General features: G+C 41.9%; 1 protein-coding gene across 1 annotated transcript; it reads left to right on the top strand.

The window, feature by feature from the left end:
* Window positions 1–938: 938 nt before the first annotated feature.
* On the top strand, window positions 939–19,663 carry LOC121569306 (rho-related GTP-binding protein RhoQ). The gene is made up of 5 exons (XM_041880144.2): window positions 939–1,455; window positions 1,796–1,854; window positions 11,592–11,756; window positions 17,370–17,465; window positions 17,756–19,663. Exons 1-5 carry the CDS (start codon window positions 1,314–1,316, stop codon window positions 17,915–17,917), a joined length of 624 nt encoding a protein of 207 aa, XP_041736078.1. The 5' UTR covers window positions 939–1,313; the 3' UTR covers window positions 17,918–19,663.
* Window positions 19,664–20,729: the final 1,066 nt, after the last annotated feature.

The raw sequence follows: 20,729 nt of genomic DNA on the forward strand, positions 1-20,729 counted from the left end.
TGAGGTAATTGTTTGGTCATGTGACAGCTGCAGCAACTGTCAAAATGTGATGATAGGGCTACACTGAAGGTTCAAAGGCACATCTTCTCAGCTCTTCTTAGCCACGCCCCCTGATTCTGATTGGACCGTAGACATCTGGCTAGGGACTATCAACAATGTGGACATGAACTGTAGGGTTGTTGTGGGGTGGGAATGTATGCATATGTGCACATGTGACATATGATATCAAATGGAAATATAATATGAGAGAGAAGTCCAGGCCATCAAATGTTTGCTGGGACAAACATGTTTAACGAGACAGCTGTTCCCACCACTATCAGAAACACAGGTGTGTGTTTGTGTCTGTCTGTGTGTGCCTGTGCATGTGTGTTCATTTGTTTGCTTGTTCTTCCTCCTCCTCTTGAGAAAGGTAATGAAGATGAGTGCAACACAGAGGTCAAGCCATCTCTTCTTCTACTGTATTTTCACAGCATCCACTCCCTCCTGTGTTGTCTCCATCTGCCGGATCCTCGCAATAACTCCCTTCCACTCTCTCATCCATCGCCAACTACCATATCTTACTGGACACCCCCAGACCTCTCACTTAGTCTAAATCTTCAGGTCATCATGACATTGTCATACTTTGGCTAATGCAGATCTAGGCAGTATAATCAGAGCTAATGATTTTGTGCAATTTTGTAATAATTTTGGATTTATCAGGAAAGTAATAGAGAAAGTCTCTAAATCGAACACCATTATGCATAAGGTATATGCCAAAACATGTTTGTCTAAAGATGCAAATCAAATGTAAGAACGATGACAAATAGAATTTTACAAAGAAGTATACTAAAATCAATAAACTATCCACAATCTGTGGATTTTTACCAGAGCCCCTTGGTCTCGGATATAGCCCCGCCTCTACAACAAGCGAACCTACCTTGTCTATAGTGCCAATGCAATTTAGGCGAGGGACGGAGAGTCAAGGGGCGAACTGGGGAACAAGCTCGGCAGTGGGCTTCCAAGCGCGTGTCTTGCAAAGACATCACCGACAGGGCGGGAGACGGGAGTGACGCCGTATCGACCGCAGGGACTTTATAGACTTTGCTGAACCGGTAGATAGCCACCCTACACAGTGTATGTGCAGTTTGTGTATGCAGGGTAGAAAGGAAACTAATTTAAGCCAACACGGTGGCGATGAGAAGAAATTGAATTTCCATTGGTTTCGGTGCGTCGCGCAGTCGGACTCTTGACTCTGGTGATGCCCGTGGTGTGGGGGTCGCCGTGCATCTCAGGAAAACAGGGCGTCGGAGGATGATGGTGATGATAGGATCATCATGGCAAACGGAACCGGCACTATTATGTTGAAATGCGTTGTGGTTGGAGACGGTGCTGTGGGCAAAACGTGTCTGTTGATGAGCTATGCCAACGACGCCTTTCCAGAGGAGTATGTGCCCACTGTGTTTGACCATTATGCAGGTAAGGGGACTTTGGAGCATGTAATGATCATACATTATCATACATATGGGTGTTGTCTCGAATGGAACCATTACCAATTAGCCAATCGTTAATTATAAAAGCTGACATCATTCTTTCAGTAGCCTAGTTATAGTTGCATGAGTTTAATCTCTATGCCAATTTGCTTGGATAGTCTACCAAAATCCAATGTTTAGGAGAAGGTGAAGTGTATATTCGAATGTTTTGCTTACTTTTTGGCTCAGATTGCATAGGAATACATCTGTTTCTGTAATCAAAGCCACTTGTTTGGCTCCGAGACCCCCCCCACCCCTCTAAACTATACTTTTCCATTGCTTTGCAGTGAGTGTCAACGTTGGCGGGAAGCAGTACTTATTGGGATTGTACGACACAGCTGGTCAGGTACAGTGGGTTTATTTTAACTCTGGCTGCATGCCAAGCATGCCACATCCAAGGACACAACCTATCCCCGTGTACTGTTAACCAATGGTGCTCTGGACACACCCGCAAGCTTGAAATTCTGACCAGACTCTAAGCTGCAACAGGTGTGGTTTACACATTGCTCTAGTTTCAAGTCAGTCTGGTCTGTGATAGACAGTGGTTTTAGGCCTAGCGAAGCATTTCAATGGGTCTATTATGTGAGGAACAGGGGTCTTATGTCCAGTGTCTAGTAGGGATGTTGTCACTGGCAGTCCGAATACATATTACATACATAAACTGCATACTATTTACTTATCGTCGCATACTATTTAGCACGTACCGTTTAGTAAAAAGTATGCAGTATGCCTCGGTATCTGCTCCTGATTGGCTGAGTAGGTGGGGCGGGTCGAGTGCAGTTGAATTTGTCCAAATTCAACAGACATGCATCGCATTAATTTGATTAATGTCTCTAAACTGAATAGAATACTCAGGCTGGTTATAGGCAGACTATCACATTCGACCTATACTGTAGTAGACCATATAGCCCATCTGTCTTTTTTTTTTTATGGCTGAAGACAGAAACGGATCATTTTGTTCCATTTCAATATATTTATTAGTGAAACCAAAGTGCTGTAACATGTATACAATACCAGTCCAAAGTTTGGTCACACCTACTCATTCCAGGGTTTTTCTTTATTTTTACTATGTTCTACATTGTAGAATAATAGTGAAGACATCTCAACTATGAAATAACACATATGGAATAATGTAGTAACCAAAAAAGTGTTAAACAAATCTAAATATATTTTAGATTCTTCAAAGTAGCCACCCTTTGCCTTGATGACAGCTTTGCATATTCTTGGCATTATCTCAACCAGCTTCATGAGATAGTCACCTGGAATGCATTTCAATTAACAGGTGTGCCTTGTTAAACATTAATTTGTGGAATTTCTTGCCTTCTTAATGCGTTTGAGCCAATCAGTTGTGTTGTGACAAGGTAGGGTTGGTATACAGAAGATAGCCCTATTTGGTAAAAGACCAACTCCATATTATGGCAAGAACAGCTCAAATAAGCAAAGAGAAACGACAGTCCATCGTTACTTTAAGACATGAAGGTCAGTCAATCTGGAACATTTCAATAACTTTGAAAGTTTCTTCAAGTGCAGTTGCAAAAGCAATCAAGTGCTATGATGAAACTGGCTCTCATGAGGACCGCCACAGGAAAGGAAGACCCAGAGTTACCTCAGAGGATAAGTTCATTACATAGTACACCAAAACTGCATAGCAAATTCAGAACCGCTGGACAGCAACATAATAAACTAAAGCACTGATCATTGGGAACGAGATGAGAATGACTGGTAAGGCTTGATCCATTTATTAAATAGGTAGCCTAGCCTACAAAACTAAAACAATCAATGTGTTCAAATCAAAAGGCCTGATTAACATGACATCAATAACACAGCCACGTCCAGAGTCCCCGGTGCCGACACATTCAGAAATCAAAAGATGGTTTAGTATTTAGTTAAAAAACTCTGACGAAGGCCAAGACAACAATACACTTTTCAGTGCGAAAACAGAAATCCAGTTAGTCTGTTTTCAAAGATGTAGCCTACGATGCAATACTCGTGATCATTTTAAGGAGAACAAAAACTACTTAGCCTACATTTGAACACCACCACAGAAGCTTCGGGCATCTTCCCGATTAACAAGCCTAGTTTTGTTATTTTGCTACTTGAAGAGAACTATGGCCTATCACTCGCAGCCTTCCTCTTTCAATGCACTGTGGAAAATGGCCGAAATGAGTATAACATCCTGGCATTTAAACTAGGGTTGGGGGACATTTGGGGAGACCTCTTCTACGATATACTACTCCAAATATCGCTATATCCAATATAATCGTTTCGCACCGTTAATAACTAGATATTTCCAGACTGCAATTGTGCTTATTTACGATATTATAGTCCCATTCTAATTAAATAACCTTAGAATGGCAAAACATAAGGCTTCATTTTCAACATATTCATACAGTCTAACTGATAAAACTGCACCGTTTTGAGTTGAAAGCGATCAAATAGAGTGACGTGCAAGACTATACGATATATCATCAATGTCAAATATCGCGATATTCACTTTAATCATATATCGGCCCAACCCTAATTTAAACCATACTCGATTTTCGCATACTGAGAATGTGTCATGCGTGATTGCGTTGTTTCCTGCTATTCGTTGATTTCGGTAGCGCATCCCCATATCTAATTGATCAGCTGTTGTCAAAGCCGAAATGAGTATGACATCCGGGCATTTAAAGTATACTAGCTTTTAAAGTATACCATTTGATGCATTGAGAGTGGAAATCCTTCACCGCAATCATGGAACCGCAAGCACAAGAACGTGGGGGTTTGAGTGCTGGACTAAGCTTGTCCTGGGATGGTTGTGAAGGTTTGCCGTAGCTAGCTCAGTGATGGCTGAAGGGAAACACGTGGGGGCAGAGTTTGCTCCTGCGACTGAAGGAGCCGTTTTGCTGAGATAGTTTGTCTATTTAACGCAACGGGTGAACGTAGGTTAAGCTATATGAGAGAAGGGAGCTAGCAATGCTACCGTGTGTGCAGGTTAGCTTGCCTCTCAGTGAGCTAGCCTAGTTAGCCGAAGTCTTGCAGCATGGGCTAACCGAGTCACAATAGCTAGCCATGAAGCTAGCTACCAACGGAGACTGCAGTTTGTACACAAAGCAAAAACTTTCGGTCATTACTCAACCTTTCGACGGGGTCTAAAGACGTACGCCCGGCAACGATATCCTTCACGGTTCAAACCAGGGATCCAGTCGTGCAGGGGAGCGCTTAGAGGGTAATGCTCTTCGCGAAGAAGAGAAGCGAGAATGACCAGAGAGCTCACCTCATTCGCCACGCTACCTGTCTGTCTCCAACAGATGCTATTGATTTGTTCTTCAGTGAGTATTGGTGATCCTGTCGAATCCTCATATGTGATACACCAATTTTGTTTTTGTGTGGATTTTTTTTTGTAAGAGCACATACTCACTGAAGCTGGGTCTGAAGCTAAGGCATGTCATATGCAGTGATGAATTGTTAACACTCTCCTCTGAACCTGATTTAGCTGTGTGAAGTCCAAACAAGGTCTTGAACTGAAACATTATCCGCCCGGTGAAATGTGAATAGATTTGAGGTTGAGAAATAGTACAATAGGCCTATTGTTTGTTCATTAATACAATATAAGTACATGTGTAGCAAATTACAGTTCCTATTGTTTCCACCTACTCCAAATCATTATTCCCACTTAAATCTGTAGCTGCCATAACTCATTCTTCAGAGAAACTATATGATCGTAAAACGACTAATCAGTAGTGATTCACACTGCTTTTTGTTTACCCCTTTGTGTTTGATTGCAATTCCATGTCTAGAGCCTTTTTGTTTTAGCTGATTCAGGACTGTGAAATGGAGAAGTTTCCCAGATGTCGACTGTGGGCGCCGAGGCCACAGAGAGTAGAGTTACTTCCCTTCAAACGCAGCCCCTCCAGTCCTCCAATCCTCCACCCCCACCCTGGCTGACTTCTTTAGGCTGAGCACAAAGCCAGCTGGTAATGTTTATAGCTTCAGCATCTGATCAAAGAAGGGAGTGCCAGAGAGCGAGAGGGAGGGAAACCAAGAGATGGAGAGGAAGCGAGGGAGACGGCGGGGAAAGAGGAAGCGAGCGAGACCGAGGGGCTGGCTGAGAGAAAGGGGAAAAAACGGAGTAAAGGGGAGCGGAAAACTGCAAATCTGCTCTGGAATCCTGTAATGCATCCTTAGGAGGCTCAGGCGGGGGATGTAGAAGAATACAATGCTTAATACTGTACCTCTCTCTGTTGAGGAACCTTGTCTAACCCAGCCACCCACCCGCCAATTCACACTCTCCTGCTACAGTCCCCACCTCATGCTCTGCATTACACATGTTTTATTGGCTCCATGGACCGTTTAATATTTATGTACCTGGCAGAGCTGAAGCTCCCAGAATCCTCAGCTGTTTCATAAGGGAAGATGATGAACCATTTGCTCAAAGAGAAAATAATGCTGTGCAGACATAGGCTCTGTCTCAATTGCCTTAAAAATCCATATTCTCTTCGCCTCTTCTTCATCACTCTGATCTGGAAGAACAGACCAGGTGAAAGCCAGCCTAAAGATGAGCTTCCACCATATTGTTTTCACCTGTCAAGTCTCTTGAAGTCAGATGAAGGGGAGGAGACAAGGAGATTATGTATTTTTAAGCAATTGTGCTGTCACTCTCCTCACATGTGACCCCATTGTATGACATCATTAACAGTCATTGACAGTGCGCTAGCATACAGTAAGGTGTGTCACTGTATTCTATCTGCCTTGCCCTATGTTTTTGTCTGGGTATTGCTTATTACACCACCCGTATATTCCATAGGTCTACACGTAACATGTTAGATCACATCTCTTCGCTCTTGAATATGTGGGCCAAGAACAGAAGGAATGGAGAGTCTTATTTATTTATTAATTAATCCTCTCCCTGGCTGATGCACTCATCATAGCAAGCTAGCATAGCATTGCTTCTGTGGATATGAGGAGAAAGCAGGAAGTGGATGTTAAGTGCTGTTGTAGTACCCATGGCAACACGGCGTCCCCCTGGGATCGGTCTCTTCACTCTCTCCCTTTGTTGCTGCTCAGCTCCTAATTTGCTCATTCCCTTCTGCACTCACACTCTTCACACTCAGTTGCACATCCTTCCATCACTCTTCTGTGACTATCCCCCCTCCTGTTGTTTTGTACAGTGCCTCGTTAAGTTTGACTCGGTGCCCTCCCTGAGATGTGACCCAGTGACCCCTAGACATCCCTGCAGGGGGTAGAGAGTAAAATGGGCTCTGCTCTGCTGCTGCTGCAGGGCCTTGTTCCCCTCCACTGAGCTGAACCCCAATGGGAGGTAGCTAGACGTGTCATGCCCCTTTGAACACATTTTTACATTACATTTTAGTCATTTAGCAGACGCTCTTATCCAGAGCGACTTACAGTTAATGCATACGTTTTTTTTTCTTCATACCCCCTGTGGGAATCAAACCCACAACCCTGGCGTTGCAAACGCCATGCTCTATCAACTGAGCTACATCCCTGCCGGCCATTACCTCCCCTACCCTGGACGACGCTGGGCCAATTGCGCGCCGCCCCATTGGTCTCCCGGTCGCAGCCGGCTATGACAGAGCCTGGATTCGAACCAGGATCTCTAGTGGCACAGCTAGCACTGCAATGCAGTGCCTTAGACCACTGCGCCACTCGGGAGAACCACCAATGAGAGCACCAGACATTTCATGTTCATTTGAACACTACAGCTAGAGGCTGCTGATGGATGTTTTAAACTGTTTCACCATTGACCATCATAGGTCTAATGCGCCATGATATGGAATGTGATGTAATCACCTTGAATATGATAACTCAGATGGAACTAGCACTCTATTCTACATGGTTCATCTCGTGTTGGGAAATGCTCAGACAGTTTTGGTGAAGTACTGTAATATGAAATACAGTAACTAGCTGGCAACTAGGGATTAACATGGGTAACCGGGATCCCGGGACTGTCCGGGAACACTCTTCACATTTCCCGAAATAATTAAATGACAAGACATTTACATTTACATTTACAAGACCTGGGAAGTAAAACATTTCCTCAATGTCGCACTAATGCAATTCCACAAAATACACAACATTCGCAGCAGCAGATTAGCAAAAAACTAAATGGCACATTATCCAAACAGTTTGTCACATGGAAGCCTTTAGCCCAGTTTATTTACTTCACACAAAGTCGCCATAAATTCAAAGCACACGCACAATTGACATTGCCGGACTGCACACGCGACCTGAATGCCATTAATAAACCCTACAGAAAACTCCTATATACAGTGCATTCGGAAAGTATTCAGGGTCCTTGACTTTTTCCACATTTTGTTACGTTACAGCCTTATTCTAAAATGGATAAAATTGTTGTTTTTCCTCTTCAATCTACACACAATACCCCATAATGACAAAGCAAAAACTGGTTTTTAGAAATTTCTGCAAATGTATTAAAAATAAACTGAAATATCACATTTACATAACTATTCAGACCCTTTACTCAGTACTTTGTTGAAGCACCTTTGGCAGCGATTACAGCCTCGAGTCTTCTTGGGTATGACGCTACAAGCTTGGCACACCTGTATTTGGGGAGTTTCTCCCATTTCTTCTCTGCAGATCCTCTCAAGCTCTGTCAGGTTGGATGGGGCACGTCGCAGCACAGCTATTTTCAGGTCTCTCCAGAGATGTTCGATCGGGTTCAAGTCCGGGCTCTGGCTGGGCCACTCAAGGATATTCAGACACTTGTCCCGAAGCCACTCCTGCGTTGCCTTGGCTGTGTGCTTAGGGTCTTTGTCCTGTTAGGTGAAGCTTCGCCCCAGTCTGAGGTCCTGAGCGCTCTGGAGCAGGTTTTCATCAAGGATCTCTCTGTACTTTGCTCCGTTCATCATTCCCTCGATCCTGACTAGTCTCCCAGTCCCTGCCGCTGAAAAAGATCCCCTCAGCATGATGCTGCCACCACCATTCTTCACCGTAAAGATGGTGCCAGGTTTCCTCCAGACGTGACGCTTGGCACTCAGGCCAAAGAGTTCAATCTTGGTTTCATCAGACCAGAGAATCTTGTTTCTCATGGTCTGAGACAACTCCAAGCGGGCTGTCATGTGCCTTTTATTGAGGAGTGGCTTCCGTCTGGCCACTCTACCATAAAGGCCTGATTGGTGGAGTGCTGCAGAGATGGTTGTCCTTCTGGAAGATTCTCCCATCTCCACAGAGGAACTCTGGAGCTCTGTCAGACTGACCATCGGGTTCTTGGTCACCTCCCTGACCAAGGCCCTTCTCCCCGATTTTGCTCAGTTTGGCTGGGCGGCCAGCTCTAGGAAGAGTTGGTGGTTCCTAACTTCTTCCATTTAAGAATGATGGAGGCCACTGTGTTCTTGGGGACCTTCAATGCTACAGAAGTGGTATGGTACCCTTCCCCAGATCTGTGCCTCGACACAATCCTGTCTCAGAGCTCTACAGACAATTCCTTCGACCTCATGGCTTGGTTTTTGCTCTGACATGCACTGTCAATTGCGGGACCTTATATAGACAGATATGTGCCTTTCCAAATTATGTTCAATCAATTGAATTTACCATAGGTGGACTCTAATCCAGTTGTAGAAACATCTCAAGGAAGATCAGTGGAAACAGGATGCACCTGAGCTCAATTTCGAGTCTCATAGCAAAAGGTCTGAATACGTTTTTTTTTTTTTTCATACATTTGGAAGAATTTCTAAAAACCTGTTTCACTTTGTCATTATGTGGTATTGTGTGTAGATAAGAGAGAAAAAAATATTTCATCAATTTTATAATAAGGCTGTAACGTAACAATGTGGAGAATGTCAAGGGGTCTGAATACTTTCCGAATGCGCTGTATAGACTACAAAAAACGTGTGCCTCTTTTAGCTGTCATTGTGACTCTTCAGACAGTCACAAATTTGATAGGCCTATGCACAATTCACTACATAGGCTTCTGTTAACAATTCAGAGGCATGAGGGAAAATTGTATCTTCTCTTGTCCTAGAGCCTAGGCTATTTTCCTATCCAGTCCCAATCCCATTGAAACCCAAAATCTTATAATATGCCATTTAGCAGACACTTTTATCCAAAGCGACTTACAGTCATGTGTGCATACATTTCTTCGTATGGGTGGTCCCGGGGATCGAAACCACTACCCTGGCGTTACAAGCGCCATGCTCTACCAGCTGAGCGACAGAGGACTACTACTACTCTTGACTACTGTCTAGCATGAAAATTCCTCACTTTATTCTGTAATCCATGGCTTGCACTATCAAAGCACGTCTCTCGCCTATGCATGTCTAAATACCGCTATAACATTTCCCCCGCTTCTCTGCGCTGTTTTGTACTTGGTAGATTTTCGGGAAAATATTAATCCATACTGGCAACCAAGAAACAGTAAAATTCACAGTAACCCCTTTACAGTGCAGTCTTCAGACAGTTCTGTGTCTGGACCATGAAGCGTAGTGCCTGCGCTCATTATTCTCCCTGTGGTCTGAACAGGTGTCCCTGACACAGCTGCCGGGCCCGAGGAAGAGGGGGAGTGACTCACTGACATTATAGACGCTCATATGTCACTGACTTGACACACTCGCTCACAGCTGAGATCACATACCAGCCAAGTAGAAATGCCATAAAAAGCCTTGCCCTGATAGAAATGTAAGGACGCGTATGGGGAGAGTGGTTGGAATCTGCCCTGCCTTGAGGGCCTTTATTAGCTTCTCAATATAAACCCTCTTCAGTTTACTTTCTCTTTTCCTTCCTCTGTTTTACTTCTTTACTGGCCCCTCTTGCATTTTTACACTTCCTTCTTCCTCCTTCATACGATCAAAAAATTCACTGTGGTGCACATTAATGTTATAAACGTATCGTTCTATTTATCGTTATCATGTAAATTCAGGCAATTTATCCCAATATGGATTTTTTTTCCATATCTTCCAGCTCTAACACACACACACACACACACACACACACTTGGGAATTCACATGAACACATGCTGACATGTATTCTCACAAACAGTTTTTAATGGACTGGAAAGAAGAGTATCAGCATTTTTTCTGTAAGACATCAGCTAGGTTTCATGAAGGCTATTTTTTCTCTTAATTCCATCAGTTCTTGAAACCACTGCGCTCACCATAAGTGGGAATAACAGATACTATGGTGGCATCGCCACAAGGTTGTCCAAGACTTCTTAATGATCCATTGCACAGAATTTAATTCACTTAGATTTTTCGTGAGTCTGGTCTTGACTTGAGCAATGTTGATTAAGTTAGTTTGTTAAGCTTAATCAGACAAGTCATATTAATGACAGAAGACCCATTAATTTCCATTCTTCAAGCTTGCCACCTTTGCCCATCATATCATAACTAGTCTTGATGTGTGCGCTCGGCATCACTTGTATAAACTCTGGTCATTTTGGTGTGTATGGCCCACGTATATAAAGTCTGGTCATTCAGAGTGTGCTGTGGATGCTCCTAAAGTCAGACAACTCATGAATATTCATATGTGCTGATGTAGTTATCAGGGAGTGATGAGGAAACGCTTGATCTCATTTACGGCAACACGACCATGTTGTATGTGAATTAGCTATTAGCTCCATACAATAAACTGAGGCCTATCGGAGATGGCAGTTTGTCTGATGTCTTCCGCAATACTTCCTGTAAAGTACTGCTAATGTGAAATAATGCCCAATGGCCACAGTCAGAGAGTGACAGAGAGAAAAGAAGAAGTCTGATGAAGGTCATCTGTAGAAATCTGCACATCCGCTCATTATTTTTCATGCTCATCACTCCCTTCATATAAAAGTGTTCATTATTCCCATAAAACAGCCTGGTAGCTTGGCAGTGCATGGTGGAGTCTAGTAGATAAGCACAGTGTAAGTTCGCTCTCCTCTCTGCCTCAGAGCCTCAGTGAGGGGTATAAGGATGGTTGCATTTGGAGCTCATTTTCCATACGGTTGAATAATTCATGAATAATAATTCAGAGGATGTGGTAATCTCTTGGTGGATATGATCTAAGGAAGGCTGTTACTCTCTTTCTCCCCTGTGTCTCCTGTTCCCCGCCCCTAACTTGTCTCTCTCTTATTACCCTCCCTTCACTTTTTCCAGGAGGACTATGACCGCTTGAGGCCTTTGTCGTACCCCATGACCGACGTCTTCCTCATCTGCTACTCTGTGGTCAACCCGGCCAGTTTCCAGAACGTGAGGGAAGAGTGGGTCACCGAGCTGCAGGAGTATGCCCCCAGTGTCCCATACCTCCTCATAGGCACCCAGGTGAGCCTAACGAGCCACAGCCACCACACCCAGAACCTGTCTCTATACTTTGTCCTGGCCATTCCACATGCTGAGTTTCACAGAGCCTGCTGTATTCACCTGTCATGCTCTATCCTCGTCCACCTTACTCATGCTCACACTCTACTTCACATTGACAGGGGAGGGGCGATTTATAAAACTGAACCTCCACTTAAATGTACTGTACTCTGGTTTATTTTATTCTTAAGACCATTCACGAACATGCATAAAGAAATATAGGTGTATAGTTTCGAATCATTAACATTTTTTAACGGTAGATGGAACTTAATAGTAATAGTAAATGGAACATGTTAGCTTTTTGGTATTAGTTGACTTCAATATTTAGAGCCACAGCTCTCAAATACTTTCCAAGAGATCAGTCCAGACACTTTTTAAACCACACTTGTGGGTGTCCATCCGTCAACAGTTCCCTGGCCACCAGAAATAGAACATGGGCATATTATCGTTCTGTCAGCTGATATTCACTGCTCTTTTATCGGTCCCACCGTAACTCAGTCACACTGCATACTGATGTGGACCCAAATCAATTCAGACAGACCAGAGCCACAAATCAAACACAACCACAGATGTGTTAATGAATGTTTGTCTCAATAAAGAGTTTGTTACACGTATCAGTGGGCATATGCCGGGTAAAGGATTAATTAGTTTTAATTGAGTGCTAGAGGAACAGCGTGATCGGGCAGACATTGTGTGTCAGCTCTGCATTCAAATAAAAATAAAAAAGGGACTAATGCCTCGTTATGGAGGACTAAAAGTGCCACAATTAAATAAATAAATACACCATTAAATAATTACTTAAATGTGTCATTAATTAATTAAAATTAGAATTAAATACATAAATGTGTTATTAAATGTGTCATTAATTAATTCAAATACCGATTCATTTTATGTAAAATACATATATAATAATTTCACTATTTACATTTACATTTCATGGTCCTGCGTTGGAGTGCTTCCTGAATTACTTAAAACTGTCAAACTGACCCATCAAAAGTTGGTAGGCGGAACCTAACGCCTGATTGGTTACCCTCTGCATCAAGCCAAGACAAATCAATTCCGGATAATGGATTGATGCAGAGCTACTGAACACATTCCAATACACTGGGTGGCGCTATTCACCTCTACGTTGGTTTAGTTACACGGTTAAACAGAACTTTCATTGCAACGGCTAAAAATCAAGAGAAGACTCGGTCCTGCTAGCCCCAATGTTGAGACGCTGTGTGAGGTGCAGGACAAAATGTCTAAAAGTTACCTTCTCGGCTCGCCTCAGCTCGCTTGGAACCTCGACTGAGCAGGTGCTAAAAAAGTATATGTTAGCAGGTACCAGGTACTTTTTTTCGTAATGGAAAACCAAAAAAGGCGAGGCGAGGCGAGTAGGTACCATGTAATGGAAAAGCACCATTAGATTTTGAAGAAGTGTAATATCGTTACATGGTAAGTTTAGTCTTTCCTGGTTTCAAAGGCTGCATTACAGTAAAGTGATGTCATTTTCTGAACTTACCAGACTGTTCTAGCTGTTCTATTATTTGCCTTTTACCACTTAGTCATTATATCCACAATATGATAGTTATTTATCCGAAATCTAAATGTGGAAGATATTTTGTGAATGCACCAATTGTCAACCTTACAATATCGTTGCAATATCGACATCAAGGTGTTAGGTCAAAAATGTGATATTTGATTTTCTCCATATTGCCCAGCCCTAATGTCAATGCATACACAGTTCAGATGAATTGACACAAGTTCAGTGTCTTTGAAAACATTAACACACTGTGCAGTAGTTGACTTTTTTTCTTCCATTTACTAAAATCAAACTGTTCTGCACCTTCAGTGCTAACAGTACAGCATTCATGTTAGTCATTCTGTGGACCATAATGAGACAGGAAGCTTCAAAGAAACAGCTTTTTTTCCTTTCTTTTAAAAGGAAAGTAAACTTTCAGTTTTTCCTTGCTTGTTCTAACACAACAAATAAAAACATGGGTTGGACATCAGTCTAAGATTCTTGATAACACTGCCACAGTCTCTACATATAGTCTAAGTGCATCAGTAACAGAAACTCCTGGAGCTGGCAAAATTGCAACCTCTTCATCTGAGAGCTCACGGGCCAGCTGAACCTCGGGGACTGACACAGTGCCTCGATGAAGGCAGTGAGGTCCGTTCCAATCGATCCCATATTCTTCAGGAACCTGAATGGATGACAAGCATAATCAGTCTTGTACTTAAAACTAGTTTGACATGTCCTTACACAAGATTGTTATTTTTGGTCACCAAGGCAGTGAGAAATGAAATGTTACTTATTCAGTTTTTTAAAATAATACAGCTTTGCATAGTATGCACTGTAGAAACTACAGCTCACAGGTTGATCTTTAAAAGCTCGGGAGATTTTAAAGAGACAATAATCTATAGTAAATGTTTCATTTAAAGTATCACATTTAGCACCATTTTTTTCTCCCATAATTCCTTTGGGGAAACAATTTTAAGAAAGTGTTTAAAGTTCATTGTTAACCTCAGTAGGATCCTCCTCAGGGCCTTGCTCTCTGTAACTTCTCCAGAGTTGCTGTGGTGACTGATTCCTTTCAGTTCTAAGACCGTGGAAGTTCCAAGCATCTCGAAAAGAGTCGAGGCTTTGCTGAACCAGTGGAAGGAAAATCCGGTGCAGAGCGAAAAGATGGACTTCATTGTCTGGATTCAGTGTCTCCTGATCTTCCAATGAAGTAAAGATCTGATAGAAGAGGTCCAGGGCATGTTCATAAACATCTCTCCACATCCTCTCTATTCTGTGTTTAGAATAAAATTGAGAAATTGTTAATTTATGACATATGCTAAAGTACATTCAACTAGTATGTTAGTTGTGTGAGCCTAGTTGCCAAACATATTTCTTTACCGCTGATTGTGGACACTTCTGCCTGTGATGTGTGAATTCCTGTCGGTACCTCTGCTTCTGATCATGAATTCTGCTACATCTGCATTCTCCCCCCCTTTGTCAGACCGTACCCTTGATGGCAGCCCATACTGCTCAACAGCGGCGATAAAGCTCTGTAAGACCGTATGAGCTCTATTATTGCCGGCCACAGTCAGGTAGACCACTAAACGACTGAATCCATCCACCCCACCGTGGACAACAAATCTCCACCTGTTGCAAACACATGAAAAAATATAACTTTATTGTATAACAATTGTAATGAAACATATAGAAAGATGCATTGTTTATCTGCTAATATCACTGACCTGATAAGCTTATGGTGGCCATCTATATGCCACAAAGAGTTTGGGCCAGGAACAAAATACTGCCGTCGCCTTAATACCTCAGACGTCTCATGTAGACTCCCTCTGCATTGACTCTGCGTAAAGACTCTTGCAGTCTTGAGACTGAGGGGAGGAATTTAAAATGAATAACCACACACTCACTGGCTACTTATTTTGAGGATATAGTGGTGTCATAATAAAATAAATAATGTGTGTAAAACAGTCAACTATTACAGAACCACCACAGCTTCAAAAATGTACTTTACTGTCAGATATTGTACATATACATACATATATATATATATATATATATGTATATATATGTATGTGTATGTATATATATATATATATATATACACATACACATATATATATACACATATATAAAAATTATATATACATATACATACATACATATACATACATATATACATACATACATATATATATTTATATATATATACATACATATACATACATATATATACATACATACATATATTTATATATATATATATATATATATATATATATATATATTTATATATATATATACATACACACATATATATACATATATATACACATATACATATATATACACATATACATATATATACACACATATATAGATAGATAGATAGATACCACATGCTCGAACAGAGATGACCTGAGATTTTTTGCCTCCTATGATATTTTGCTTTTCTATGATTATATTATACCCTTTACAGCAGGGGCACATCCGGACAGCTGAGAATATTACTGTCAGATATTGTTCCACCTCTATTAAACAGGAGGCTAAAAATCACAGGACATGTCTATCCTGATGATACAAGTCAGCCGTCCTGAAATGTGTGTTTCTCTTCACATTTCTTCTACACATTCTACATCTCAGAGGCGATGTCTTTCCATAAGCGGGCTTCCTTCACCTTTCAAAGGGGCAGAGCTCCAAATTAAAAATACATTTAAATAATGCCCATATTATTATCTACTCACTTGGAACATGCACACCTCTTGCATTCAGGTGACCACGCATTAGCTTGTAGCCGGTGTTTGGATGACTTCTGTGAATTTCACTTACAATACGGTCTAACTCCTCATCATTCACAGCTGAATAGAGATCTGTCTTTCTGTACAAACAAGAAAAACACAACATCAAGTAATGTTACCTTAAACGTCATATTCTTTCCGAGTGTATGAGAGCAGCAATTCATAAACAGAAAACTCATGAATTTAGTGTAAATACCTTAAACTGTATTGTTGCATGCGCCTCCTGATGGTCCTCTTTGACACACCGAACATCGCTGCAATTTGAACTGCGGGAACTCCACAAAGAAGTTGATGCTCCAGAACTGCACTCGGTATGTCAAACGCCAAACGCCCGGTCCCTGTGTGTGTTGGGCCTGAAGTGCCCTGGTACCAGAGAAGCGGTGGACAACTTCTTCTAGATTTGCAATCACTCTGTGGTCGATATCTTCGTCGGAAAGTGCGGAAATGACTCCAACAACTTCAATAAGTTCCTCTGCTTTACTAGCTACATGCTCTGGGTCAGCAGGTCCTGCTTCTACATCCTCTGCTAAGTTTAAAATGTCTCTAACCAACTCCCTGGAAAGTTCACGGAGATCCTCCATTGTCTCTATCCAGGTTGGCCTACTCTACTTCAGACCAAAGCAATGGATCAGACTAGATTCGCGTTAGCCCCGCCCACTGACTTTGATGGGTCAGTTTGACAGTTTTAAGTAATTCATGAATCACTGCAATGCAGGATCATGAAATGTAAATGTAAATAGTGAAATAATTATATATGTATTTTACATAAAATGAATCGGTATTTGAATTAATTAATGACACATTTAATAACACTTATGTATTTAATTCTAATTTTAATTAATTAATGACACATTTAAGTAATTATTTAATGGTGTATTTATTTATTTAATTGTGGCACTTTTAGTCCTCCATACCTCGTGGTTGAAGTTAGATTCAAACACACAAGAACATATGAAGGAATACAATTATAGAAAAGAGAATAGAGAAACAGGGTTTGGGTTTGGAAATGCTGCACTGGACTAATATGGCACATTTCTCTAGATGGAACATTCTCTGTTTGAATACTACAGTGAAACTCAGCTGAAGAATGGTGAAACAGAGGAGGAGTACCTCTTACAGAAGTCTGACCCGAGGTGCTCTTTGAAAATGGGGAAGATAGTTGAATGAACAAGTTGTTCACTCAACTGAAGAAGTTTCTTAAGCAGCCTATTGTCTGCCTCACTGATTGGCTGTGACTGTGCTGACAGGAAGTGTTTGTGTTATCTCTCCCTGTTTCAGATTGACCTTCGTGACGACCCCAAGACCATTGCCAAACTGAATGACATGAAGGAGAAGCCCATCACCACAGAGCAGGGCCAGAAGCTAGCCAGGGAGGTACGTATCACTGTGGGGCCAGCAGAGGTTTACAGAAGGAATTGAGATCGTAAATGGGCCACAAGGCAGTTGGTTTACCCTACTCTACACTAGATGGGTTGTCCTGCATCAAACCAATTATTTATGACAGTTATGATGAACTTTGGATCTCTTCAGTCGTGGGCATTTGTTGATTGAGCCTTTATTAGACTAACACCAGACTTCCTCCCTAAGCTAACCTGGGGATGAGGTTAACCCTTTCCTTGATCGTTTTGAGTGACAGCCTGGCCCTTCCCTCCCTTCCTCTTCAGATCGGTGCGTGTGTCTACGTGGAATGCTCGGCTCTCACCCAGAAAGGACTGAAAACTGTATTTGATGAGGCCATCATCGCTATCCTGACCCCCAAAAGGAAGAAGGGAGTCCTGAAGAGAAGACTGGGGCCGCGCTGTATCAACTGCTGCCTCATCACGTGAGAGAGATGGGAACATCCAACAACACCTGGGTCATATTCATTAGGGCATGCAACAGAAAACATTTTTAAAACATGTCAAAACGGAAAACAAAAACAAGCATTTTTTTCTGGGACCAGATCAGATAGCCCCACCCTGTTTCAGACTGTTTTTCTTCCATTTGGTGTCTAATGAATACATGGCTGAATAATACAAACCAGAATGAATGACAGAGACGGAGAGGTCATAAGAAGGCGACTGAAGGACCGAAATTGACAAATGAGGACCCTATTTTTAGTTCAGGGCTGTTGAGCGGTTTTGTTTCTCTCCTGCTGTCGACCAATGGAGTTGTGGGGCAGCTTTACTACCAAAAGAGCACAATACCCAGGTCAACAACGCCCTTCAGTAAGACTTATTTTCCTTCAAAAGTATGTTATTTTAAAGTTTTTTTTAATCCTTTTCCTGTACAAAAATATGTTGCGAGCTGTCAGAAAACACAGAGGTATCATGGTGTCCATTTAACTCCTGATATGTGTATTTTTTTTGTACTATCTGCCGTAGAAATGAATGAATGGGTGCATTGCATTTATTTAAAGCGCTTTCCATCAGGCCTACAAGTGCTTTACATTATGTGTTGGGTAACTCACCTTAACCACCACCAATGAAATACATACATACTGTAAAAAAATAATAATAGACTTTGATCCCCTCTAGTATGGGGAGTTTCTATGGTCCCATATTTGAGGACACTATCTGCTCCTCTTGCTGAGCGTGCAGTGCTAATATAAAAAAACATGGATTTATATTAGTCGGTAGCCCAATGGTGCCGAAATAATCAAATGCACACACCTTTATGGGATACAGGGATGTAGGGAGAGAGGCGCAAACATATCTCCAGCACCAACATGAAGCACAGTCCACATACCTATCCCTGTCCATTAAAGCACAGTTTAAAAAAATCAATATCATGGTTTGCGTTTTCTACACCACAATAATAGGTGGTGGGCTGTAGCAAGCTATCTGCTTTAGTTTTCGAGATGATCGATCTCTGTCGAGGGAGGAGCTGGTTTTTACATATTGTGTATATTTATTTCTTCTGAACACATTTCCGTTTGTTGGAAATGTCAATTCTTGCAAAGTTTTTCAAAATACTTTTTAATGTTCGCTAGCTGGAATACTAAATTGTAAACCAATAATAAATTGGTGTACTATCCAAGTAGCAAAATGTCCTCTGTAGGAAGGCGGGGGGCAATACATGAATATTCATGAATCTCGACATAGAACCCGTCGGGTGATTTAGATTGAGCCTTCTTGAAAAGACACAGCTATCAAGACTTGGGAGTTCATGGGCATACAGGCTACATTAGCCAACTGGTTCGACATAATTACACTACGGGCAAGAATAACTGGCGACTAGTTAGTTTTCAGATTAATATTTTCAACGCTTCAACTTAGTTTATCCACTGACCACCGCATTTAGGAGATTAGCTATTTACTGAAATATAGCTAGCTAGGTCACTGGCCAGGCAGTAGCCACTAACTAATTGTGGACGCATTCCATATTCTTTGATACATTTGGGATAACTTGCTCATATCAAGCAACGCATACCAGACCGTTTGTGGAAAGGTAAAAAATAACAATTAGTGGGCTCGTTTTTTGAATGATCAGACAGTGAAACTAAAATAGATTGGTTGCTAGCTGCTGATGCTTTCATTTATTTCCCAATTAATTTGGTGATCAAGCTGAAGCTGGGTTTCCCAAGTCGTTCATTTGGCGCTAACTGCTCATGCCGGTGGCACGATCTAGCTAAACAGACGTCTCTGTAGGGCATCTGTGTGACGTCACACTCAAGAAGGCTCAACCAATCACCCAGCGGGTTCTATATTAAGACTCCTGAATATTCATGAAATTGCCCCTGCCCATCCAACTTTCGCATCCAGGCACCATCTCTGCTGATCACGTCTGCCAATCACATTCTCTGCATCTAAGGTACTAAACACAGCTGGTGATAGCTCGAGAGAGATCTCCGTACGACAAACTATCAGGTAAAGTCATTTTTCTGTATTTTGTTTTTGTAATCTATTTAGTTATAGAAACTACCATTATGCAAGCTGTAAAATGACTCCCAACTTATACTGAACAAAAATATAACTTGTAAAGTGTTGGTTTCATTAACTGAAATAAAAGATCCCAGAAATGTTCTGTACGCAAAAAAAGCTTATTTCTCTCATTTTGTGCACAAATATTTTTACATCCCTGTTAGTGAGCATTTCTCCTTTGCCAAGATAATCCATCCACCTGGCATGTCAAGAAGTTGATTAAACAGCATGATCAATACACAGGTGCACCTTGTGCTGGGGACAATAAAAGGCCACTCTAAAATGTGCAGTTTTGTCACACAAGACAATGCCACAGATGTCTGAAGTTTTGAGGGAGCGTGCAATTGGCATGCTGACTGCAGTAATGTCCTTCAGAGCTGTTGCCAGAGAATAGGAATGTTCATTTCTCTACCATAAGCCGCCTCCAATGTCGTTTTAGAGAATTTGGCAGTACGTCCAACCGGACTCACAACCGCAGTCCACGTGTATGGCGTCGTGTGGGCGAGCAGTTTGCTGATGTCAACGTTGTGAACAGAGTTCCGCATAATAATAATATAATATGCCATTTAGCAGACTCTTTTATCCAAAGCGACTTACAGTCGTGCGTGCATACATTTTTTTTTGTGTATGGGTGGTCCCGGGGATCGAACCCACTACCTTGGCGTTACAAGCGCCGTGCTCTACCAGCTGAGCTACAGAGGACCACATGGTGGCGGTGGGGTTATAGTATGGGCAG

Source organism: Coregonus clupeaformis, chromosome 1 (genome assembly GCF_020615455.1).
Source record: "Coregonus clupeaformis isolate EN_2021a chromosome 1, ASM2061545v1, whole genome shotgun sequence".
Lineage (NCBI taxonomy): Eukaryota > Metazoa > Chordata > Actinopteri > Salmoniformes > Salmonidae > Coregonus > Coregonus clupeaformis.

Excerpts from the sequence above, each read along its gene's own strand:
- LOC121569306 (XM_041880144.2), top strand. The coding sequence starts at position 1,314 with ATGGCAAACGGAACCGGCACTATTATGTTGAAATGCGTTGTGGTTGGA. Across the intron at positions 1,456-1,795 it reads TGTGTTTGACCATTATGCAG|TGAGTGTCAACGTTGGCGGG; the intron begins GTAAGGGGACTT and ends ATTGCTTTGCAG. Across the intron at positions 17,466-17,755 it reads GCCAGAAGCTAGCCAGGGAG|ATCGGTGCGTGTGTCTACGT; the intron begins GTACGTATCACT and ends CTTCCTCTTCAG.